This window comes from Taudactylus pleione, unplaced genomic scaffold (genome assembly GCF_031769625.1).
Source record: "Taudactylus pleione unplaced genomic scaffold, aTauple2 ptg000495l, whole genome shotgun sequence".
Classification (NCBI taxonomy): Eukaryota; Metazoa; Chordata; class Amphibia; order Anura; family Myobatrachidae; genus Taudactylus; species Taudactylus pleione.
Window position 1 is genome coordinate 821190 of NW_028284897.1, and position 18337 is coordinate 839526.

The 18337-nt window shown below is 46.3% G+C and overlaps 1 protein-coding gene and 1 long non-coding RNA gene across 4 annotated transcripts; one reads left to right on the plus strand and one right to left on the minus strand.

Moving 5' to 3' along the window:
* Positions 1–1103: 1103 nt before the first annotated feature.
* On the minus strand, positions 1104–12482 carry LOC148502494 (uncharacterized). Of its 3 annotated transcripts, none has more exons than XM_088449769.1 (7): positions 12376–12482; positions 7635–7751; positions 6608–6799; positions 5900–5978; positions 5148–5245; positions 4383–5004; positions 1104–2789 (listed from the first exon to the last, which is right to left on the minus strand). In XM_088449769.1, exons 2-7 carry the CDS (start codon positions 7716–7718, stop codon positions 1534–1536), a joined length of 2331 nt encoding a protein of 776 aa, XP_088305895.1. In that variant the 5' UTR covers positions 7719–7751; positions 12376–12482; the 3' UTR covers positions 1104–1533. The 3 variants fall into 3 exon arrangements, with proteins under 3 accessions (XP_088305895.1, XP_088305893.1, XP_088305894.1); XM_088449767.1 differs by having other exon boundaries at positions 1104–2792; XM_088449768.1 differs by lacking the exon at positions 12376–12482 and adding an exon at positions 12242–12301 and having other exon boundaries at positions 1104–2792.
* A 114-nt stretch (positions 12483–12596) lies between these two features.
* LOC148502495 (uncharacterized) lies at positions 12597–18286 on the plus strand. The gene is made up of 3 exons (XR_015870005.1): positions 12597–12728; positions 16578–16769; positions 18182–18286. It is a non-coding gene; the product is annotated as an uncharacterized LOC148502495 (long non-coding RNA).
* Positions 18287–18337: the final 51 nt, after the last annotated feature.

Consider the following 18337-nt stretch of genomic DNA (forward strand, 5'->3'; position numbering starts at 1 on the left):
AGAATGCCAGTGCCCATTATGCTGTGCCCCCCTGTAGCTCTGCACATTATGCAATGCCCCCAGTAGTTGTGGTCATTAAGCAATGCCCCCATTATGCAATGTCCCCTGTAGCTGTGTCCATTCTGCAATGCCGCTTGTAGCTGTGCCCCTTCTGCAATGCCCCTGTAGCTGTGCCCATTCTGCAATGCCGCTTGTAGCTGTGCCCCTTCTGCAATGCCCCTGTAGCTGTGCCCATTATGCAATGCCCTCTGTAGTTGTGCCCCTTCTGCAATGCCCCCTGTAGCTGTGCCCATTAAGCAATGCCCCCATTAGTTGTGGCCCTTATGCAATGCACCATTTGGAGCTGGCCCATTAAGCAATGCCTGCAGCTATTGTGCCCCTTCTGCATTGACCCTTGTAGCAGTGCCCATTAAGCAATGCCGCCTCTAGCTGTGCCCCTCCTGCAATATCCCTGTAGTCGTGCCCCTAAGGAAGTGCCCCCAGCACTAGCTACCCCTCCCAGCACACACCCCTATGAAGAAACTTCCTTTCATGCTGGCACCGCTCCAAGCCATCAGGGCTCCCGACTCCCGCCGTCACTGCTGCTTCCGCCGCCTGCTGGATCTAACTGGATCCAGCAGACGCGTGGGCTCCTCACATCGCGGGTGACATCATGACGCCACCTGTGCATTGCATTACTGGTAACGCTGGCCTCTGAAGCGATCAGAGGCTTCTTCAGTCTCCGATGGCTTCAGAGACCAGTATTCTCAGTAATAATGGGGGTCTGCCCAGCTGCATTAGAAGCTCAAAATAGCCTCATGCGGCTCGAGAGCCGCAGGTTGGCCACCCCTGATCCATAGTATCACTGAGCCCTTGTGGGAACAAGGTATGTAATGTAAACACCCATAATGCCTCTTTAGCACATAAGTACCTGAGCCTGTCTGCGCCCCTGCTTGTCCTCCTCACATGCTGCACCCCTACATGTGACAGGTCTTCAGGACCACAGCTGTGATTGGTAGCAAAGTGCTGCGACACACTGTGCGGCTGGTGACCCTTTACCATGTTCATCTGTGTTCCCTGAATCGAGCTTTCAGGGAGTGAATGGTACATCCAGCATATTGTATGACACAGAGGCTTTTATTATATACATTAATATACACAGCTATTACAGTATATAGTATCGATGCAGTACCTAATATACATTAGTTGCATCAATCGGCCATAGTGTAAATATTCAGCAGCTATTCAATATCCAAAGCATATAAATGTGATATAGGTGAATAAAATGAGAGCATAGACCACACTGCGATCAGTCACCAGGAGCGTCTGCAGGTCACATATACAGAGCTGATAACACTGTAACTGTATATGATGGTAGCGCAATAAATGCCAATTGGTAGGAACTATTGGGGTCCCATGAGGCTGTAGAAACTCCAACTAGGATGAGTCTCCCCAGATTAGTATTTATTGTGCTCATTATTCAGATGCTATTCATTGTGTTTTCCCTCTACACACCTGGATTGTGCTCTGTGCAGCACTTTGGGTCCATGAATATCAGCTCATTGAAATTGTATTTCTCCTGTGTCTAGTTCTATGATGTCTATGAAGGGCTGATTTCTGATTAAAACATTTCCCACACTCAGAGCATGGAAATGGTTTCTCCCCTGTGTGACATCTCTGATGACTATCAAGATCTGATTTCTGTGCAAAACATTTCCCACACTCAGAACATGGAAATGGTATCTCCCCTGTGTGACTTCTCTGATGACTATCAAGACCTGATTTATATGAAAAACATTTCCCACACTCAGAACATGAAAATGGTTTCTCCCCTGTGTGACTTCTCTGATGACTATCAAGACCTGATTTATATGAAAAACATTTCCCACACTCAGAACATGGAAATGGTTTCTCACCTGTGTGAGTTCTCAGATGTCTAACAAGATCAGATTTTACTGTAAAACCTTTTCCACACTCAGAGCATGGAAATTGCTTCACACTTGTGTGATGTCTCTGATGACTATCAAGACCTGATTTATATGAAAAACATTTCCCACACTCAGAACATGGAAATGGTTTCTCACCTGTGTGACTTCTCTGATGTATAACAAGAGCTGCTTTATATGAAAAACATTTCCCACACTCAGAGCAAGTAAACGGCTTCTCACCAGTGTGTGTAATCTGATGTCTAACACAAAGAGATTTCTGGGTAAAGCATTTCCCACACACAGAGCATTGAAATGGCTTCTCTCCTGTATGAGTTCTCTTATGTGTAACAAGAACAAATTTACGTGTAAAACATTTCCGACACTCAGAACATGAAAATGACTTCACACCTGTGTGAGTTCTCTGATGTGTAACAAGATCAGATTTTACTGTAAAACATTTTCCACACTCAGAACATAGAAATGGCTTCTCACCTGTGTGACATCTTTGATGTGCAACAAGATCAGATTTCTGTGTAAAGCATTTTCCACACTCAGAGCATGGAAATGGTTTCTTACCTGTGTGACTTTTCTGATGTCTAACAGAAACTGACCGACATATAGAACTTTTACCAGATTTAGAACAAGATAATATTCTATTACCTATATGAGCTGTACTGTGTGTAGCAAGTTCTGAAATATCAGGAGAAAGTTCCTCATGATTAGAGGGACAAGATGACATATCCGCACTGTGAAGTGCTGGATGTATATTTAGGGTAATTGGAGTCTCTCCTGGACAATCTTGTCTTATGTTCTTATCTTCTATTATAAAATCTGGTGACACGATGAGATCTCCCTGCGAGGTATTCCTGCTTGTGTGTCCATCTACTGGAAACAAATGTATAAGAATAAACAATTTACAATGAGAGCAAATGTTCTTGGATATCACAGTGCTTTCTTAAGCTTAACATGTCTAAGACTGAGCCGATTGTTTTCCCACCATCTGGAGTCCCCTCACCTCCATCGACAACCTCACCACATCCCACAAGTCTGCTGTCTTGGAGATATCCTTAACTCTGCCCTCTGCTTCAATATCCAAATTCAGTCCCAGTCTTGCCACTTCCACCTTCAAAATATCTCCAGGATCAGAGCCCCTCTCACCCTAGAGGTAACGAAGACCCTCATCAACTCACTGTTCATCTCTAAACAGGACTACTGTAACCTCCTCCTATGTGGCCTCCCCAACACCCATCTCTCTCCAATGTAATCTGTCCTCAATGCTGCGGTCCAGCTCATCTTCTCCATACTACTGCTTCTACCTCCCCATCAATACATTCAAGCTCCTTACAATCACCTATAAAGCCACCTTATGTCTCCCCCCTTCATCTCTTTCTACATCTCCCTCCACTCTCTCATCACCTACTTTGCTCTGCCAATGCCTGGCGCCTCTCCGCCCAACTCATTATATCCTCCCACTCCTGCCTCCAAGACTTTGCCTGTGCTGCTCCCCACCACTGGAACTCTCACTCTCTCAGACTCACCACCTCTCTCCAAAGCGTCACATAGACAGTACTATTATAGGTTGAATTATTCATTGTAGACAAGCATTGGTGGAAGGACTGTGCAATAAGTGTGTGCTTATAGCTGGTGTGTGTGTATACATGGAGTTTGTTGTGATGTGGGAGTATATGGTTTTATAGTGCAGGGAGGAGACACTGGTCAGATCTCTGGGCTGGTAACACACAGTGACATGATGTGAGGGAGAGAGCAGGAGTATAATAGAGGCTGATGGCTCCTGATGTATGAGATACACCAGAGAGTGTGGGGAGGAGACTGGTCAGTTCTCTGGGCTGGTAACACACAGTGACATGATGTGAGGGAGAGAGCAGGAGTATAATAGAGGCTGATGGCTCCTGATGTATGAGATACACCAGAGAGTGTGGGGAGGAGACTGGTCAGTTCTCTGGGCTGGTAACACACAGTGACATGATGTGAGGGAGAGAGCAGGAGTATAATAGAGGCTGATGGCTCCTGATGTATGAGATACACCAGAGAGTGTGGGGAGGAGACTGGTCAGTTCTCTGGGCTGGTAACACACAGTGACATGATGTGAGGGAGAGAGCATGAGTATAATAGGGGCTGATGGCTCCTGATGTATGAGATACACCATAGAGTGTGGGGAGGAGACTGGTCAGATCTCTGGGCTGGTAACACACAGTGACATGATGTGAGGGAGAGAGCATGTATAATAGGGGCTGATGGCTCCTGATGTATGAGATACACCATAGAGTGTGGGGAGGAGACTGGTCAGATCTCTGGGCTGGTAAAACACAGTGACATGATGTAAGGGGGAGAGCAGGAGTATAATAGGGGCTGATGGCACCTGACTCCCCCACTGTGCAGATACAATTCCCTCATAAGCTTGTACATTGATGTAGTGACTTAGCAAGGAGAATATGTAATGTGTTTATAACTCACCTGTGCTGATATCTGTATGGATTTGTTCCTCCTTACACTGCTGATCACCCCTCACATACGTCTCTTCTTCTCCATCTATATCTTCTGCCTTCATATCAGTCACATACGTCTCTTCTTCTCCCTCTATATCTTCTGCCTTCATATCAGTCACATACGTCCCTTCTTCTCCCTCTATATCTTCTGCCTTCATATCAGTCACATACGTCTCTTCTTCTCCCTCTATATCTTCTGCCTTCATATCAGTCACATACGTCTCTTCTTCTCCCTCTATATCTTCTGCCTTCATATAAGTCACATACATCTCTTCTTCTCCCTCTATATCTTCTGCCTTCATATCAGTCACATACGTCTCTTCTTCTCCCTCTATATCTTCTGCCTTCATATCAGTCACATACGTCTCTTCTTCTCCCTCTATATCTTCTGCCATATTATCAGTCACATACGTCTCTTCTTCTCCCTCTATATCTTCTGCCTTCATATCAGTCACATATGTCTCTTCTTCTCCCTCTGTATCACTCACATACGTCTCTTCTTCTCCCTCTATATCTTCTGCCATATTATCAGTCACATGCGTCTCTTCTCCTCCATCTGTCTCTTCTGCCTTAATATCAAGATCTTCACTCTAAATGATCCATATAACAATAATGTCTGATTTAATTGAGACTAAACAGTATAATATCAGTGTATAAGACACACACAGCTTATCTATGCATCATGTAGTGACAGTCACTGTGGTATACTGGTGAGACCCTAAATCCCACCTACCTGATGCTCCTGTGGGGTCCTGTGATTCTTCTCTGTACGATCCTGTGAATAATGAGGACAGGGACATCTCTCTGGGGTATTTCTGTTACTGGGTCCATCTGTAGGAGACACACAGTGACTGAGTACATTGTATATATAGATGTGCCCTTACACATCTTTGCTGCAGTCGAGACAAAAAGCCCCTTACGGAGCGCCAAGTCCCATTAGACACAAAGCGCCAGGTGACTTTTTTGCAACTATTTTTGCTGAAAATGCGTCTAAGTCACAATGCGATGTGATCAGCAGATTAATTGACATGCAACATATGTATATCTGTGTGTGACTGAGTCTCTGAATCTCTATACGAAGTGCTACAACCTGGCGAAAGCAGCTTTTTTCATTCCAAGTTCAGCTGTGCATCATATACAGACATAGGTGCAAACAGATATACAAGTGTCACATATCACATTAATCAGCACAGTCTGCTGGTGTATACTAGTAGCACAGGACCTGTTGGTTCATGCATGCCAGGCAAGTCGCACTGCGTGCTGTTATTTAGGTTAGATTTGAGGACACATCTCTATGAAAGACGCCCAACGTTAGCAGAGTAGCACGGGATCTAAGTGAGCTGCCAGGCAAATCACAATGTGTGGCATATTGAGGACAGATGTATGAGAACACATCTATAAGCGATTATCAGGTGATGTGTCTGTGTATATAGGGGGCCTCCATACCAGCTCTCCCCTGTACAATGAATGACAGTATCGTCTTACCCAGTGATGTGAGGGGCCAGTGATTCTCCATCATCACGTCCTTGTACAGACCCCTGTGTTCCTCTATATACTCCCCCTCCTGCATGGAGACACAGATAAGTGACAACCTGACACCTTATAGGAACCTGACACACACAATGATACAGTCATCACCCAGACACATCCCCTGGTGTTGCTGTATAATGTCCCATTCCCAGCAGTCACCACCTAGACACATCCCCTGGTGTTACTGTATAATGTCCCATTCCCAGCAGTCACCTCTCCAGTCATCACCCAGACACATCCCCTGGTGTCACTGTATAATGTCCCATTCCCAGCAGTCACCCCTCCAGTCATTACCCAGACACATCCCCTGGTGTTACTGTATAATGTCCCATTCCCAGCAGTCACCTCTCCAGTCATCACCCAGACACATCCCCTGGTGTTACTGTATAATGTCCCATTCCCAGCAGTCACCTCTCCAGTCAGCACCCAGACACATCCCCCGGTGTTACTGTATACTGTCCCATTGCCAGCAGTCATCACCCAGACACATCCCCTGGTGTTACTGTATAATGTCCCATTCCCAGCAGTCCCCTCTCCAGTCATCACCCAGACACATCCCCTGGTGTTACTGTATAATGTCCCATTCCCAGCAGTCACCTCTCCAGTCATCACCCAGACACATCCCCTGATGTTACTGTATAATGTTCCATTCCCAGCAGTCACCTCTCCTGTCAGCAGATGAATGATCTTGTTGGTGAGTTCCAGGATCTTCTGGTCATTGTGTCTCTCATGTATCAGTGAGTGAGGTGGAGGCACCATGATGGGGCTCTGGGTCCGGCTCAGTCCTACTGACACACGGGGACGGCTGCTGGGTGTCTCACACTCACCGAATGTCTTCTTCACTACTGTGTAATCCTGTATATTGGGAACATATCAATGAGAAGGTCAATTAAACTCCACCGAAATGAGGCTGTTTATTCAGGTGATCAAATTGCATAATATACAAAAAAAAAAAATCTTATAACAATCTCCCATATGTATGAAAATGTGGAGTATATAGTATCTCTTGCACCCCAAAAACTTTTTTGTAAGTGACAGAAAAAGAACAATATACTGATAGCAATGTAATACCAACTCCAGTGAGAACTGTGGGATTAATACTATATCTGAGACCGACTCCCTGCTGCTCGGATATTACTATAGATATAAGTGATGTCACTGTGACACTCCCAGATCCTCTCACCTCCCCAGTCATGTCCCTGTATTATTACTATAGATATAAGTGATGTCATTGTGACACTCCCAGATCCCCTCACCTCCCCAGTCATGTCCCTGTATTATTACTGTAGATAGAAGTGATGTCACACTGTGACACTCCCAGATTCCCTTACCTCCCTAGTGATGTCCCTGTATTATTATTATAGATATGTTATGTCACTGTGACACTCCCAGATCCCCACACCTCCCCAGTCATGTCCCTGTATTATTACTATAGATATAAGTGATGTCACTGTGACACTCCCAGACCCTCTCACCTCCCCAGTCATGTCCCTGTATTATTACTATAGATATGTGATGTCACTGTGACACTCTCAGACCCTCTCACCTCTCCAGTCATGTCCCTGTATTATTACTATAGATATAAGTGATGTCACTGTGACACTCCCAGATCCCCACCTCCCCTGTCATGTCCCTGTATTATTACTATAGATATAAGTGATGTCACTGTGACACTCCCAGACCCTCTCACCTCCCCAGTCAGCAGGTAGATGATCTCCAGGGTGAGATTTAGTATCCTCTCAGTCATGTGACTCCTGTCCTTGTCCATCTTCATTGATCAAGATCTGACTCCTCACTGCACAGAAATCTAGGAATAAATATAATTATTAGAAGCAATTTCTTACCAGTTATCTATGTAGTGCGCACATATTACACAGTGCTTTACAGGGAATATTTAGTCACATCTGTCCCTTCCCCAGGGGAGCTTACAATCTACATTTCCTACCACATGGACAGCCCATACACACACCAGGGGTATTTATGAAAGAAGCCAACTAACCTACCAGAGCACCTGGAAGAAACCAATGCAAACACAGAAAAACATACAGAATCCACACATACAGGACCTTGGTTGGGAATTGAATTCACAACCCCAGAGCAGAGTAGAAATGCTGTCCACTACACTATCGTGTTGCCTATATAAATGTAATACACTGAGTGACCACTAAGTCCCCTCATTCCCAGAGCCATAATGTCTAGGTCAGTGTTTCTTAGACGTTCCTCTGACCCAGCTTCATAGGGCTGCTCAGTGACCACCACACGTCATTGCTGGAGGTTACACCAATGGTCCTCTTGTGGCCAATAGTCCTGGACCTCCACAACACATACTTGATGCAATTTGCCCGAGGAAGCGGAACTGATCCATGTATTGGGGGTTACACTGACACTCCTGGGTGCCCCCCTCTATTAGTGACTTGGTAACCATGGTTGGTCTGAGCTTTCCTTGGTGAGAGGTTAATAGCTCCCTCCCTAGATATGATGATGTTGCCCCCCAGTGTTCCAGTATTGGGGGCAGAGTAATGGATGACTAGTTATTGTGGACATCTTGTATGTAGATGCCCTCCCCCTCTGGGTGAGTGTTTTGTAGGGACCCGTCAAAAAGGTTACTGTGGGGCCACAAAGCTCTAGTTACACCCATGGTACTGAGAAACCTATTCCGAGAGCTGGCGGAGATGGAATTAGTAACCCAACACCTGTTCTCAAACAGATAGAACTACTGCTCCAATACCTATTCCAGCAGCTGGAATGAACGGCTCGGCAACTTAGAGCCCTATTCCGGCACCCAGAATGGATGGCTGAGGCACTGGGAGACCTAATTGGGGCAGCTTGAAGGGATGGACAAGGTTCTTGTAGCCCTATTCTGGCATCTAGAATTGCTGGCTAACTACTCAGACCTCCAGTCTGGCAGCCCAAACACCTGGCTAACATACTCAGAGCTCCCTCCGCCATGGTTGGTTAAGGGTATCAGAGCTGTAATCCAGCACCGGGAACGGATTACTAATGCACGTAAAACTCCATTCTCCAGAATAGATGGCAAACATACTCTAGCTCTGTTTGAGCACCCAGAAAGGCAGGCTAACATACTGGAGCTCCATACTGGCACCTCTTCCTGTTTATCGATGTCAGCTGCATATCACTTAGTCCCACTTGCAGGCCACCAATACAAAGGGGTGCAAGTGGGTTCATAGGGATAAAAAGGGGGTGAGAACGCTCCGAGGTATATAAAGGCACGTGTGGCCTCTCGGCTGGCATATAGCGGCATAAGGGGGCTTTCAGGCATATGAAGGGGTGCGACTGTCCGCTGAGACTTATAAAAGGGCACAAGGGGGCTCTAAGTCATATAAAAGAGCACGAGGGGCCTTTATAGCATATAAAGTGCTGTTTTTGCCCATAAAATGAAAAGGTGGTAACCCAACCCACAGATCTGGTCACAATGTGCAGTGATAGAGAAGGCACGGTAGTGGTGAGGGTGCATGTATCCCCACCGTGTATGCAGATTGTGCCAAGGAGCAGAGCTGGCTCTGTGCAGGGCTCCCAGGCTCCACTCTGCCCTGAGCAGCTTCATACGAGGAGGCTGTAATTTCTGCCTGTCACACTAGGGATGGACACTGACATCTGATGTTTACTCACCATCAATGTTTGTTTTTATGGTAGTGGTTTTTACCATTCGATGGCGGCCTACGATTGTTTGTCACCATCGGGTGGTAATCATTCAATGGTGTTCCTATGGTGGCTTTTTTTAATTGCTAATAGCTATGACTCCCCTGGCTCCTTGTCTGCTGCCTGCATCAGGGAATCTTCATGGGTTTATCCTGGGTATGTAGTGTACCCTACAGTTCCCGCTGCATAACGCAGGGACAGCCATTAGTATGTAAGCTCTGACGAGCAGGGCCCTCATCCCTCTTGTGCTTCTCTTTACTTATACTTCTCACTCCCCACTAGAGCACCTAACATGCCTTGTTGTGTATCTGAGTACTCTGATCACTAATGCAGCAATGTGTATAACCCTTGTCCTGCATTGTATTGTACAGTAAGTCACTGGTTTCTTGTTCCCTTATTTATGTCCCTTCATTTATATACAAAGACTGAATCCGCACATTAGAGAGTACAGTATTATGATGTTACTCCAGACCCCAATCCCACCCCCTGCCTACGAAGCTGCAGTTATTATTGTGTATGTACATATCATATAAATAGTTTTACCATTGAATTCTTTTGATGCGATGGTTAGTTACCTTCACATCGAAAGTTTCAAACATTTGATGGTTGGCTTCCGATGTCCAGTCCCAAGTCCCCAAATGAGGATGTGCACTGAGAGTTATACAGAGGCAGGGGGCGCTGCAGTGAGCTGAGCCGTTCAGGAGAATTCCATATATTTACAAAATCCTGCTGACCCATTTTATAATCCCTATCCCTACGCATCAGAGCAACCAGTTACCAAGCAAGGTCTGCGTCACCTGTATTATAACAGCAACGGGGTCTGCGCCACCTGCATTATAGTAACAACGGGGTCTGTGCCACCTGTATTATAGTAACAACGGGGTCTGCACCACCTGTATTATAGTAACAACGGGGTCTGCGCCACCTGTATTATAGTAACTACGGGGTCTGTGCCATCTGTATTATAGTAACAACGGGGTCTGTGCCACCTGTATTATAGTAACAACGGGGTCTGCACCACCTGTATTATAGAAGCAATGGGGTCTGCGCCACCTGTATTATAACAACAACTGAGACTGCACCACCTGCATTATAGTAACAACGGGGTCTGCACCACCTGTATTATAGTAACAACTAAGTCTGTGTCACCTGTATTATAGTAACAACTGGGTCTGTGTCACCTTTATTATAGTAACAACTGAGTCTGCGCCATCTGTATTATAGTAACAACGGAGTCTGCGCCACCTGTATTATAGTAACAACGGGGTCTGCCTCACCTGTATTATAGTAACAACAGAGTCTGCGCCACCTGTATTATAGTAACAACGGAGTCTGCGCCACCTGTATTATAGCAATAACGGAGTCTGCGCCACCTGTATTATAGTAATAACGGAGTCTGCGCCATCTGTATTATAGTAACAACTGAGTCTGCACCATCTGTATTATAGAAGCAATGGGGTCTGCACCACCTGTATTATAGTAACAACAGAGTCTGCACCACCTGTATTATAGTAACATCAGGGTCTGTGCCACCTGTATTAGAGTAACAATGGGGTCTGCGCCACCTGTGATATGGCAACAACGGGGTCTGCACCACCTGTATAATAGTAACAACGGAGTCTGCACCACCTGTATTATAGAAGCAATGGGGTCTGCGCCACCTGTATTATAACAACAACTGAGTCTGCGCCATCTGTATTATAGTAACAACGGGGTCTGCACCACCTGTATTATAGTAACAACAGAGTCTGCACCACCTGTATATTAGTAACAACAGAGTCTGCGCCACCTGTATTATAGTAACAACAGGGTCTGCGCCACCGTCTGCGCCACCTGTATTATAGTAACAACTGAGTCTGCGCCACCTGTATTATAGTAACAACTGAGTCTGCGCCACCTGTATTATAGTAACAACAGAGTCTGCACCACCTGTATATTAGTAACAACAGAGTCTGCGCCACCTGTATTATAGTAACAACAGGGTCTGCGCCACCGTCTGCGCCACCTGTATTATAGTAACAACTGAGTCTGCGCCACCTGTATTATAGTAACAACTGAGTCTGCGCCACCGTCTGCGCCACCTGTATTATAGTAACAACGGGGTCTGCGCCACCTGTATTATAGTAACAACAGGGTCTGCGCCACCTGTATTATAGTAACAACGGGGTCTGCGCCACCTTTAGTATAGTAACAACTGAGTCTGCACCACCTGTATTATAGTAACAACGGAGTCTGCACCACCTGTATTATAGTAACAACGGAGTCTGCACCACCTGCATTATAGTAACAACAGGGTCTGCGCCACCGTCTGCGCCACCTGTATTATAGTAACAACTGAGTCTGCGCCACCTGTATTATAGTAACAACTGAGTCTGCGCCACCTGTATTATAGTAACAACGGAGTCTGCACCACCTGTATTATAGTAACAACGGGGTCTGCGCCACCTTTATTATAGTAACAACTGAGTCTGCACCACCTGTATTATAGTAACAACGGAGTCTGCACCACCTGTATTATAGTAACAACGGAGTCTGCACCACCTGTATTATAGTAACAACGGAGTCTGCACCACCTGCATTATAGTATCAACAGAGGCTGCGCCACCTGTATTATAGTAACAACAAAGTCTGCACCACCTGTATTATACAAATAGAAGACTTGAGTGCAACCCTCCTGCACAATGACAATGCAGCACCAGAGTCAGCTCCATCTGTACTACAGTAAAGTGACACAAGAGTCTGCTCAGCCTATAGAATAATAACATAATTACCTCCTGCCAAATACAACAATTGCTGCTTCCTGTATCTGCAGTTGTTGGGAATGATAGAAAGAGACTGTATGGGCGTGTAACGTCACTTCCGCCCTCACTCCTACGTCACTTCCAGGGAACAAACACTGAAGGGGATCTATAGTCACCCGTTGTTCTTCATGAAGTGATTTGGGCCTCGGGAAAATGGCCGCCGCCTCCGTCTCTTTTGCACACTGGGGACACTTGCTGTAGCTGTACATAGAGTCCTGCTCTAGTGCCCGGAGCTCCTCCCCCTTACTCCAGCAGCAGCATCAGCGTCACATGACCGGCTGCCGTGTGATCCTGTTCTAGCGGCGGCTCCTGCTGTATCCCTGGTAATGTCATCTACTATTATTATACAGGGGGAGCAGCCTGTGGTGTCCTGTTATTACTGTTATTATACAGGGGGAGCAGCCTGTGGTGTCCTGTTATTACTATTATTATACAGGGGGAGCAGCCTGTGGTGTCCTGTTATTACTATTATTATACAGGGGGAGCAGCCTGTGGTGTCCTGTTATTACTATTATTATACAGGGGGAGCAGCCTGTGGTGTCCTGTTATTACTATTATTATACAGGGGGAGCAGCCTGTGGTGTCCTGTTATTACTATTATTATACAGGGGGAGCAGCCTGTGGTGTCCTGTTATTACTATTATTATACAGGGGGAGCAGCCTGTGGTGTCCTGTTATTACTATTATTATACAGGGGGGGCAGCCTGTGGTGTCCTGTTATTACTATTATTATACAGGGGGAGCAGCCTGTGGTGTCCTGTTATTACTATTATTATATAGGGGGAGCAGCCTGTAGTGTCCTGTTATTACTATTATTATACAGGGGGAGCATCCTGTGGTGTCCTGTTATTACTGTTATTATACAGGGAGAGCAGCCTGTAGTGTCCTGTTATTACTATTATTATACAGGGGGAGCAGCCTGTGGTGTCCTGTTATTACTATTATTATACAGGGGGAGCAGCCTGTGGTGTCCTGTTATTACTATTATTATATAGGGGGAGCAGCCTGTAGTGTCCTGTTATTACTATTATTATACAGGGGGAGCAGCCTGTGGTGTCCTGTTATTACTATTATACAGGGAGAGCAGCCTGTGGTGTCCTGTTATTACTATTATTATACAGGGGGAGCAGCCTGTGGTGTCCTGTTATTAGTAATAACAGGACACCACAGGCTGCTCCCCCTGTATAATAATAGTAATAACTTATTACTATTATTATACAGGGGGAGCAGCCTGTGGTGTCCTGTTATTACTATTATTATATAGGGGGAGCAGCCTGTAGTGTCCTGTTATTACTATTATTATACAGGGGGAGCAGCCTGTGGTGTCCTGTTATTACTATTATACAGGGAGAGCAGCCTGTGGTGTCCTGTTATTACTATTATTATACAGGAGGAGCAGCCTGTGGTGTCCTGTTATTACTATTATTATACAGGGGGAGCAGCCTGTGGTGTCCTGTTATTATTATTATTATACATGGGGAGCAGCCTGTGGTGTCCTGTTACTATTATTATACAGGGGGAGCAGCCTGTGGTGTCCTGTTATTACTATTATTATACAGGGGGAGCAGCCTGTAGTGTCCTGTTATAACTATTTTTATACAGGGGGAGCAGCCTCTAGTGTCCTGTTACTATTATTATATGGGGGAGCAGCTTGTGGTGTCCTGCTATTACTATTATTATACAGGGGGAGCAGCCTGTGGTGTCCTGTTATTACTATTATTATACAAGGGGAGCAGCCTGTGGTGTCCTGTTATTACTATTATTATACAGGGGGAGCAGCCTGTAGTGTCCTGTTATAACTATTTTTATACAGGGGGAGCAGCCTCTAGTGTCCTGTTACTATTATTATATGGGGGAGCAGCTTGTGGTGTCCTGCTATTACTATTATTATACAGGGGGAGCAGCCTGTGGTGTCCTGTTATTACTATTATTATACAAGGGGAGCAGCCTGTGGTGTCCTGTTATTACTATTATTATACAGGGGGAGCAGCCTGTGGTGTCCTGTTATTACTATTATTATACAGGGGGAGCAGCCTGTAGTGTCCTGTTATTACTATTTTTATACAGGGGGAGCAGCCTGTGGTGTCCTGTTATTACTATTATTATACAGGAGGAGCAGCCTGTAGTGTCCTGTTATTACTATTATTATACAGGGGGAGCAGCCTGTGGTGTCCTGTTATTACTACTATTATACAGGGGGAGCAGCCTGTGGTGTCCTGTTATTACTATTATTATACAGGGGGAGCAGCCTGTGGTGTCCTGTTACTATTATTATACAGGGGGAGCAGCCTGTGGTGTCCTGTTACTATTATTATACAGGGGGAGCAGCCTGTGGTGTCCTATTATTATTATTATTATACAAGGGAGCAGCCTGTGGTGTCTTGTTGGTATTATTATACAGGGGGAGCAGCCTGTGGTGTCCTATTATTATTATTATACAAGGGAGCAGCCTGTGGTGTCTTGTTGGTATTATTATTATCATCAACAACAAGACACCACAGGCTGCTCCCCTGTATAATAATAATAATAACTGGACACCACAGGCTGCTCCCCTGTATAATAATAATAATAATAATAATAACTGGACACCACAGGCTGCTCCCCTGTATAATAATAATAATAACTGGACACCACAGGCTGCTCCCATGTATAATAATAATAATAACTGGACACCACAGGCTGGTCCCCTGTATAATAATAATAACAGGACACCACAGGCTGCTCCCCCTGTATAATAATAATAACAGGACACCACAGGCTGCTCCCCCTGTATAATAATAACAGGACACCACATGTATATTTGGGAAATAGTCTGTGTCCCGACAGTCAGAACCCTGATGCGCCCTATACCGTCTGCAGGATCCGGTTGGGTCAAAATGCCGACAACTTCAAACGGTGAGTGTTAGGGTTAGGCTGCAGGAGTGGAGGGTTTGGGTCCTGGAGTGGAGATTTCTGTGTATAAAGGGCACATCAGCAGCTGTAATTCACCAAGATCTTATTGGGGTGAACGGTGATAATGTCATGGTAACAGGTTTGGGGTTGGTGCCTTTGATAACAGCAGGACATATATTCTAGATGAGCAGCCAAGCACGTCCACTCAGCCACACTCAGCCAATCACATGTGTGACTTGTTACTGCGCTACCATTGGGAGCTACTGGACCATCCTCCCTACAGTCCTGACCTGGTACTTAGGGGTTTATTTACTGAGCAGTGTTAGGAGACAGAGTGAAAAGTGATAAGAAAGTGATAAGGTGCCAGCCAATCAGCTCCCAACTGTCATCTCACAGGCTGTGTTTGAAAAATGACAGTTGGGAGCTGATTGGCTGGTACCTTATCACTTTCTTATCACTTTTCACTCTGTCTCCTAACACTGCTCAGTAAATAGACCCCTAAGTCATTTCCATCTCTTTGGACCATGGAAGAAGTACCTGGGTGGAAGGTGATTCACAGCCGATGGTGAAATTCAGCATCCATCATGTCCTGGCTTCAGGCCTTGAACAAATGCTTAGACAAGAACGGGGACTATATGGATAAATAATCTGTACTAAGGTCATACTATTTATTATACGTATATATGTAGAAGGTGACTACATTTACACAATGAGAGGTCTTGTTACTTTATGTATTGAACCACCCTCCTATATACCAGATGATACATAACAGGAGCTGGGGAAGGATGTGTGAGAAGGACACAGACAGGCCATGTAACAAAGGGCTGCACTCCCTGAGCTGAGACTGTCTGTCAGGGCGTCTTGTTATCCTGAGCAATAGAGACTCTCTCAGAGACAGCCAGTGGCTGTGACAGTCCCCAGATCCTCAGAGTGTCACTGATTATCCCCCAGGACATGTCTCACCCCACCCTACGCTGCACACACACGGCCGGCAGGCTGGTCACACATGTAACATACATCTGAGGTGCGGTCATTTGTCATTTCATCATTTGTGCAGAGTGACTGATGGGATTCTGTATTGTGTAACCCTTTGTGTGTCCCCTGGGCTGCCTGCTGTCCTATCCCTGTGCTATTAACCTCTTCTGTTCCCTTCCCCCTCCCCTGTGTTACTGCCACCTCTGTACAGCTGTTATACCCCCTGTTGTGCACTGACATGACTGGGGAGGTGAGGGGATCTGGGAGTGTATGCAGTGATATTTTGTGTCTCTCGCAATACACAGGATTACACAATAGTGAAGAAGACATCCGGTGAGTGTGAGATACCCAGCAGCTGTCCCATTGTGTCAGAAAGACTGAGCAGGACCCAGAGACCCATCACGGTGCCTCCACCTCACTCACTGATACATGAGAGAGACAATGACCAGAAGATCCTGGAACTCACCAACAAGATCATTCAGCTGCTGACTGGAGAGGTGACTGCTGGGAATGGGACATTATACAGTAACACCAGGGGATGTGTCTGGGTGATGACTGGAGAGGTGACTGCTGGGAATGGGACATTATACAGTAACACCAGGGGATGTGTCTGGGTGATGACTGGAGAGGTGACTGCTGGGAATGGGACATTATACAGTAACACCAGGGGATGTGTCTGGGTGATGACTGGAGAGGTGACTGCTGGGAATGGGACATTATACAGTAACACCAGGGGATGTGTCTGGTCGATGACTGGAGAGGTGACTGCTGGGAATGAGACATTATACAGTAACACCAGGGGATGTGTCTGGGTGATGACTGGAGAGGTGATTGCTGGGCATAGGACATTATACAGTAACACCAGGGGATGTGTCTGGGTGATGACTGGAGAGGTGATTGCTGGGCATAGGACATTATACAGTAACACCAGGGGATGTGTCTGGGTGATGACTGGAGAGGTGACTGCTGGGAATGGGACATTATACAGTAACACCAGGGGATGTGTCTGGGTGATGACTGGAGAGGTGAGTACTGCTGGGAATGGGACATTATACAGTAACACCAGCGGATGTGTCTGGGTGATGACTGGAGAGGTGACTGCTGGGAATGAGACATTATACAGTAACACCAGGGGATGTGTCTGGGTGATGACTGGAGAGGTGATTGCTGGGCATAGGACATTATACAGTAACACCAGGGGATGTGTCTGGGTGATGACTGGAGAGGTGACTGCTGGGAATGGGACATTATACAGTAACACCAGGGGATGTGTCTGGGTGATGACTGGAGAGGTGACTGCTGGGAATGGGACATTATACAGTAACACCAGGGGATGTGTCTGGGTGATGATGTATCATTGTGTGTGTCAGGTTCCTATAAGGTGTCAGGATGTCGCTGTCTATGGCCCTGATTCAGAGCCGGATGCTCTGACCAGAGCGCTCGCTCTGAATCAGGGCCCACCTCCATAAATATGGAGCGTCCTCCTGGACGCTCGTATAGCTGTGGGTCACCACCCACAGCCTATACGAGCGTGCAGGATGATGGTCGCGATGGTCTTGACCATCGCGACCATCGCCAGTGCGACCAGAAGCCTGCGGTTGAGTTTCTCAACCGCAAGGCCAGGAGTGATTTTGGCTCTATCAGAGCCAAAATCACTCCCACTGACATTCCCTTGGGAACGCCTCCGTCTGGCTGGCACGCCCACCAAAGGGGGCGTGCTGTCAATCAACATCGACAGCACGCCCCCTTTGATCAGACACAATGAGCGAAGGAAAGTCCTTCGCTCGTCGCGCATGCGCACGACGGAGCTCCCTTTGTCGTGCGCATGCGCAGTGCACACCATCGACCCACTTGCGAGCAGACAGCCGCTCGCGAGTGGGTCTAAATGAGGCCCCGTGTCTCCATGCAGGAGGGGGAGCATATAGAGGAACACAAGGATCTGTACAAGAACGTGATGATGGAGAATCACCGGCCCCTCACATCACTGGATAAGAGGAGACTGTAATTTATTTTACAGGGGAGAGCAGGTATGGGGGCCCCCTATATACACACATCATCTGATAAT

Coding starts and splice junctions, on each gene's coding strand:
- LOC148502494 (XM_088449767.1), bottom strand. CDS start 7,718: ATGAAGATGGACAAGGACAGGAGTCACATGACTGAGAGGATACTAAAT. Junction 5,005..5,147: donor GGACCCCACAGGAGCATCAG/GTAGGTGGGATT, acceptor TGGATCATTTAG/AGTGAAGATCTTGATATTAA. Junction 2,793..4,382: donor CCATACAGATATCAGCACAG/GTGAGTTATAAA, acceptor ATTTGTTTCCAG/TAGATGGACACACAAGCAGG.